At 44.3% G+C, this 7,633-nt stretch overlaps 1 protein-coding gene across 1 annotated transcript; it reads left to right on the top strand.

The window, feature by feature from the left end:
- The first annotated feature begins 1,100 nt into the window (after positions 1-1,100).
- On the top strand, positions 1,101-3,439 carry LOC148578419 (uncharacterized). The gene is made up of 3 exons (XM_088503039.1): positions 1,101-1,323; positions 1,895-2,214; positions 3,218-3,439. The coding sequence occupies exons 1-3, from the start codon at positions 1,101-1,103 to the stop codon at positions 3,437-3,439; spliced, it is 765 nt and encodes a 254-aa protein (XP_088359165.1).
- Positions 3,440-7,633: the final 4,194 nt, after the last annotated feature.

The following is a 7,633-nucleotide window of genomic DNA, read 5'->3' as shown; positions in this document are numbered from 1 at the left end:
CACAAGAGGATGGGATGTAGCCATTGACAACGGTGATGCCCTTACAGAAAGCTTGCCATGGAAAGGAGTAAGACTGATTGGATGAAGACAGCGGGAAAGCAGAGGTTCAGAGGAACGAGGGCATCTCTATACGCTTATCTGAAATTCTCACCAATGATATACATAAGTATCTTTATCTTTATTTTCTGTTTATTTATTATATATATTCAAAAACTCCATAACCATTTGATATCCGCCTGACTGAGATTTACAAGGTGACCATAGCTTGCTTCAGGCCAACAATCTCCATGGGATCGACCCTTACTCACGTAAGGTTTTATTACTTGGACGACCTAGTGCACTTGCTGGTTAGTTGTGCGAAGTTGTGAAGTTATGTTTGGACCATGGTTCTGTGCATCCATTTTTGGTGCATTGCCAGGGAAAGAATGAACAAATAATTTTACAACCTAATCTGAGTAGCAATTTCGCATACCAATACTATAGAACTCGGGAAAATCTGACCTCGTGAAGAACTCTGCCCTCAGCCAGAAGGTGAGACCGAAGAAGTTCAAATTGGAGACGCTAAAGGAAAAACAACAAACATAGGGGCAAATCTAAATGGAGACCTAAAGGAGCTGCTAACAAAGCTCCTAAAAGACAACTCCGACCTCTTCGCCTGGAAGGCCGCCGACATACCCGGTATTGATCCCGGATTAATGTGTCATAAGTTAGCCGTATATCCCAGGTCTTGGCCAGTGCACTAGAGATGTAGGAAGCTCGGCCCAGAGAGGTCGCAAGCCGTAGAGGAATAGGTACAGGCCTTGCTAGAAGCAGGGTTCATAAGGGAGGTAAAGTACCCATTTTGGCTAGCTAATGTAGTATTGGTCAAAAAGTCAAATGGGAAGTGGCGGATGTGCACTGATTACACCGACCTCAACAAAGCCTACCCAAAAGATCCTTACCCACTCTCGAATATAGACACACTAGTCGACACTTCATCGGAATACAAATACCTCTCCTTCATGGATGCTTACTCAGGATACAACAAAATCCCGATGTATTAATCCGACCAGGAGAAAACCTCATTCCTAACCCCAAGAGCAAACTACTACTATGTAGTTATGCCCTTTGGACTCAAGAACACAGGGGCTATATATCAAAGATTGATGAACAAAGTGTTCGCCAATCACATCGGAAAGCTAATGGAGGTTTATGTAGATGACATGCTGGTAAAGACACAAGGAGAGAAAACGTTATTATCCGACCTCGCTGAAGTGTTCAACACCATAAGAAAGCATGGGATGAGACTTAACCCTGCAAAGTACACCTTCATAGTAGAAGCTGGCAAATTCCTGGGCTTCATGCTCACTCAAAGGGGGATTGAAGCAAACCCGGACAAATGCCAGGCCATACTTAGCATGAAAAGCCCGACCTGTGTTAAGTAGGTCCAACAGCTCAACAGAAGACTAGCAGCTTTGTCTAGATTCCTAGCTGGATCGACATTAAGATCTCTCCCTTTCTACGCAACACTAAGGAAAGGAAAGAGGTTTGAATGGACCCCAAAATGTGAAAAAGCCTTCCAAGACTTTAAGACATTCCTGGGGCAACCATCCATCTTAACCCAGAGAAGGTGAAGAACTAATCTTATACCTCGCCGTAGGAAGTCGGGCAATAGCTTCAGCACTAGTAAGAGAAGACAAAAATGGGCAACAACCCATCTACTTCATCAGTAAAGCTCTACAAGAGGCTGAACTAAACTATCAAAAGATAGAAAAGTTCGCCTACGCCCTTATACTCACTTCTCGACGACTCCGACCATACTTTCAAGCTCACACCATCAGAGTACAGATCAACCAACCCATAAAGGGTATCTTACAGAAAACAGACTTAGTGGGAAGAATTCTACAATGGACAGTCGAGTTATCCGAATTCGACCTCAAGTATGAAGCCCAGACAACTATCAAGTCTCAGTACCTGGCCGACTTTATCGTAGAGTACACTGACACCCCGGGCATCCCCACAGAGTGGAGCCTTTACGTGGATGGCTCATCGAACAAAACCAGGAGTGGCGCAGGCGTAATTTTAGAGAGTGATCAGGGAACCCAAATCGATCTCTCGTTAAAGTTCAAGTTCCATGCCTCAAATAACCAAGCTGAATACGAGGCCGTACTGGCTGGTCTGAAGCTGGCTAGGGAGGTAGGAGCTCAGAAGCTTACCATTTTCAGTGATTCACAGGTAGTCACCTCACAAATAGAAGGGACCTACCAGGTCAAAGATCCCATCATGAAGAAATACCTAGACAAAATCAAAGAACAGCTCAGACATTTTAGGGGATATGAGGTCCGACATATACCTCGGGAACAAAATGCCCAAGCTGATGCCCTTTCAAAACTAGCCAGCACCAAACCAGGGGGCAATAATAGAAGCCTCATCCAGGAAACATTATAAAATCCGTCAACATCAGAAGAAAAGAAGGTCTTAAGCATATCAGACCAGGACCAAGGGTGGATGACTCCCATAATTAGTTACCTCAAATCTAAAACACTTCCTGTAGACAAAAAAGAGGCAAGAAGGCTAGTACGAGAAGCGTAGTACTACACCACAGTGCACGGCGTCCTATATAGGAGAGGAGTCTCTGCACCCCTCCTAAAATGTGTCCCGACTTCCGCTACAAGGGAAGTTCTTGAGGAAGTTCACAGTAGCATGTGCGGCAATCACCTCAGGGCGCAAGCTCTTTCTAAAAAGGTACTCCGAGCTGGTTTTACTGGCCGACCTTGCAAAAGGAAGCAATAGAGTTCGTCAAAACCCGCCTCCCATGTCAGAAATGTGCCAACTTTCACATCGCACCACCTAAAGAACTCATTTGTGTCACTTCACCTTGGCCATTCGTAAAGTGGAGGCTCGACCTCCTCGGACCATTCCCTTAGGGATCAGGACAAGTCAAGTTCCTTATTGTAGGAATAGGCTATTTCACAAAATGGATCGAGGCTGAACCTTTAGCCACTGCCACCGCCCAAAGAAGTCGGAAATTCTTGTATAGAAACATTGTCACAAGGTTTGGGGTCCCATACTCTATTACCACAGACAATGGCACTCAATTCACTGACACAGGCTTCAGAAACCTGGTGGCTGATTTGAAAATCAAGCACCAGTTCACCTCTGTAGAACACTCACAAGCCAATAGATAGGCGGAAGCCGCTAACAAAGTCATACTGACAGGTTAAAATGGAGACTATAGGACGCCAATGGAGCTTGGGCCGAAGAGCTCCCACAAGTCCTATGGGCATACCGGACAACACCACACTCCACCACTGGAGAATCACTATTCCGACTTGCTTATGGAATGGAGGCAATGATTCCCGTGGAAGTAGAAGAAGGATCTCCCAGAATGATCCTCTACAACGAAGACACCAACTCCCAAGCTCAAAGGAAAGAGCTCGACCTACTTCCAGAAGTCTGAGAAAGAGTTCGGATCAGAGAGGAAGCCCTAAAGCGTCGACTGGCTCTAAGGTATAATCGGAAGGTAATCCAGTGAAGCTTCACCACCAACAATCTCATCCTAATCCGAAATGACATCGGAACAGGTCGGTCAGGAGAAGGGAAGCTAGCAGCTAACTGGAAAGGGCCATACCGAGTTACAGAAGTACTGGAAAAAGGCTACTATAAGGTGTCCGACCTGGAAAGGTGAGAGCTACCGAGGTCATGGCATGCCTGTAACCTAAGAAGGTACTATAGCTAGAAAATAGTAAAGATCTTAGGACAAGGCGCACTCTTTTTTCTAAAAAGGTTTTTTAATGAGGCGCCAGGCCGAGATCTAAAAAACTGCCCGACCTCGAAGGGTAAGCACTTATATGTACACACTTTTATTTATGTTTTTATCTCATTATTATTTGAATGAAAGTTATCAATTCCCTAAAAAGCTTCCTACCAAGGCGCATTAATCTAATCTCATAAAACGCAAAAATTCATCGCCCGATTACAAAAAGGTCGGCAAGGTGAAGTGACAGAAGCAAGTTAATGCAAGAAGTTATAAAAAGTAACCCATAAAAAGTGACCTGACGAGGTCTAACTAAAAATGGGATTACTAAAAATAACTTAAGAAGGCTCGACAGAGAAGTCGGACCAATGAAAGGATCACTGATAAGGGACAAAAATATCTCGCAAAGGCCAAAGAAAGGTTAAAAAACCAGGGCCCAAAGTGCTCAGCTAAAAAGGTACAAAGTCCTGAAAAGGATCTTACTTAAAGCAAGAGCACAAAAACGGAGCTAAAAATTCATCCAAACAAACTATAAAGAAAAGGTTCCCCTTCGGAACACTACCTAAAAAGTTGTTGGAATATGACTAAAAGCTCAGGCGACAAAGCTATATAAGTCAACATCAGCTAAGAAGAGGCGCGACCCAAAGAAACAAGTACGACCTCGAGAAAAGAACAAGTAAAAAGCCAAAAAGGTTGAAAAACAACTTAAGGCTCAAAAGTGCTTATCTAAAAGGGTACAACTCCGCTCAAAGAAGGCACGATCTCAAAACAGGGCTACAAAAGTTGTTCGAACAAACTAAAAAGGTTCTATGTAAAGAACACTAAAAAGTTGTCAGACAAGTTACTAAAAGCCCAGACACCAAGCCGCAAGGATAACTTCGCCAAAGCAGAGGGTTGACAGCACAAACTCAAAGCAAGGCATGATCCAAAAGGCAAGGGTAGAAAACCCACATTACCACTGAAAGGAGGTCGGACTGGGAAGTACCTAACTTCTATAAAATCTGCAAGGGTTGCAAAAGTAAACCTCCAAACATTAAAGGTTTGACAGACGTAGTAGCAAAACGCATCCTTCAAATTAAAGCATTAAAGACTCAAAGGCTGCCTAAAGGGCAGCCCAAGAGTTTAAAGTGTCTGTTTTTTAAAATAAAAGTTGCTAAGAAGCAACCAAATGTCAAAGTCAGCCACAGAGACTTACAAAAAACCAAACAAGTTCAAAGTCCACAAGTCGAACTATACCAATACACAAGCAAAAAAGGGAACAACAAGTTATAGGGGATCCAAATTCGCCCCAATAGCAACATCCTTAGGAGGAGGAGGAGGAGGTATGGTCGAGATTGGGTTGGCATTGATAACTCCATCCGGCCCGTTCAGAATCTCCACGTCAGGCTCGGGCCCAGGAGGCACCACCTCGGCAGAAGGATTTAAAGAGGCTGAAGCTGCAGAAGCCTTGGCCGGTGGCATAGGGGGAGGACCCTCATCATCATCTGGGGCAGGCACAATCTTGCCATCCTCCATCACATTATCCATACTAAATAAGGAGAGATCGACCTCGGGAGCAAGAACTTGGACCTAAGCCTTTAGGATCTCATACATCTCGGTCATACTACTCACCATATGTCCCTGAAACTTGGCATGATCATCTTGGGCAGATTGAAGCCTCTCTCTAGTTTCCAACAACTCGCCGTAGGTCCGAGTATAGCTCTCCTTATATTTTTTGGCAGCCTCCTCGGCCAGGTTAGCAGCTGCCTCCGCCACAATAGCACGCTCCTTCTTTTTCTCTATATCGATCTTCAATTTAGCAACCCTGGTGCCCAGCTCATCCTTCAGACCCTTCACCCTATAAATTCATCCTTGGCCTCCTCCAAAAAGGCCTTGGTAGCATGGACAGGGGACTCCCGAACAACCCGAGATAAGGCTGCACCAACATTGGCTATCCGAATACTATTACTCGTTATAAAGTCAAGGTGGTGAAGGATCAAGACGTCGTCCAGAGGGACTTTACCATGTGGAGCAATCAATTCTGTGGCAAAGGCCACACCATCAAATTCTTTGTCATCAAGATTATAAGTTCCAACAGTCTTTTGGCGCTTAGGAGGGGAACTAGCAGCAGTAGGAGAGGAGGCAGCACCAGAGGTCGTCTGAGAGGGGTCAAACAGAATTGTCCGAACTCTCGGGGTCGGGATGATCTTCCTTGGAGCTTGAGATTCAGCCACCGGTTTCTTTGGAGGCAACTCTGCCGAAGACCTTTCCCCCGAAGTCTTTTGTGACAAGTTCTGGGCAGCCATTGCTTTCTTGGCTTTCCGAAAAGACTTCATCGAATCCGAAGATTTAACCATCTCTGAAAAAGAAGCAAGAAAAATAATTACACAGTAGAAAAAAGGATAAAGACCATGAATAGCAAAAGAAAACCACTTCTATAAAGAAAGAGGTCGGATATTACCAAGCTCGGCACGGAGGAGGGAAGGATTTCCTAGAAATCTCTTCGTATCTAGATGAAGAGGCTCCCCCCAATGGTCCTCTAAAACACCCACAAAGGCATGTTCCACCTCATCTAAACTTTTCCAAGGATACTTGAGAACTATTGTATCTTTTTGCCAACATAAAGGAAATGTTGGCTCATCATTTTCATCCAAAAAGAAAGGATGAGCACCCTCAACAGCTCGGACTTTAAAATAGTAATTCTTAAAGTTTCGGAAAGACTCGTCAAACATCGAAAACACTTTCTTCCCCTGTGTAGCTCGGAAGGAAACCCAAGAAGTTTTCTTCTTGGCCACCCTGGGTTTGGTCAACACAAACAGATAAAGAAAAAGGTTCAAGGTAGGACGGACACCCAGCTCTTGGCACAGTAACTGAAAGATCTTCATAAAGGCCCAAGAGTTCGGATGAAGCTGTGAAGGGGCCTGGTGCACGAAATTGTGATCATCAACAATGGCGCCAAAGACTTGGAGCTCTCAAACGTGAATCACACTTTGTCACAATTCCGCACAACTAACCAGCAAGTGCACTGGGTCGTCCAAGTAATAAACCTTACGTGAGTAAGGGTCAATCCCACAGAGATTGTCGGCTTGAAGCAAGCTATGGTCATCTTGTAAATCTCAGTCAGGCAGATTCAAATGGTGATGGAGGATTGATAATTAAAAGATGAATAAAACATAAAATAAAGATAGAGATACTTATGTAATTCATTGGTGGATTTCAGATAAGCGTATGAAGATGCTTTATTCCCCTTGAACCTCTGCTTTCCTATTGCCTTCTTCCAATCATTCATACTCCTTTCCATGGCAAGCTTTATGTTGGGCATCACCGTTGTCAATGGCTACATCCCGTCCTCTCAGTGAAAATGGTCCTGATGCTCTGTCACAACATCGGCTAATCAGCTGTCGGTTCTCGATCATGTCGGAATAGGATCCATTGATCCTTTTGCGTCTGTCACACGCCCCACAATCGCGAGTTTGAAGCTCGTCACAGTCATCCCTTCCCAGATCCTACTTGGAATACCACAGACAAGGTTTAGACTTTTCGGATCTCAAGAATGGCCGCCAATAATTCTAGCCTATACCACGAAGGTTCCAATCTTAGATTAGAAACCCAAGAGATACACATTCAAGCCATTGCTAGTAGAATAGAGGTGGTTGTCAGGCACATGTTCATAGGTGAGAATGATGATGAGTGTCACGGATCATCACATTCATCAAGTTGAAGAACGAATGAATATCTTGGAGAAGAAATAGACTTGAGTTGAATAGAGAAACAATAGTACTTGTATTAATTCATGAAGAACAACAGAGCTCCACACCTTAATCTATGGTGTGTAGAAACTCCACCGTTGAGAATACATAAGAACAAGGTCCAGGCATGGCCGTGAGGCTAGCCCCCAAACGTGTCTAAGACTTATTC

The sequence above is a fragment of the Arachis ipaensis genome, chromosome B1, assembly GCF_059453495.1.
Source record: "Arachis ipaensis isolate K30076 ecotype BB chromosome B1, ASM5945349v1, whole genome shotgun sequence".
Lineage (NCBI taxonomy): Eukaryota > Viridiplantae > Streptophyta > Magnoliopsida > Fabales > Fabaceae > Arachis > Arachis ipaensis.
The sequence above is the reverse complement of the archived record's forward strand: the minus strand, read 5'-3'. Positions and strand labels throughout refer to the sequence as shown.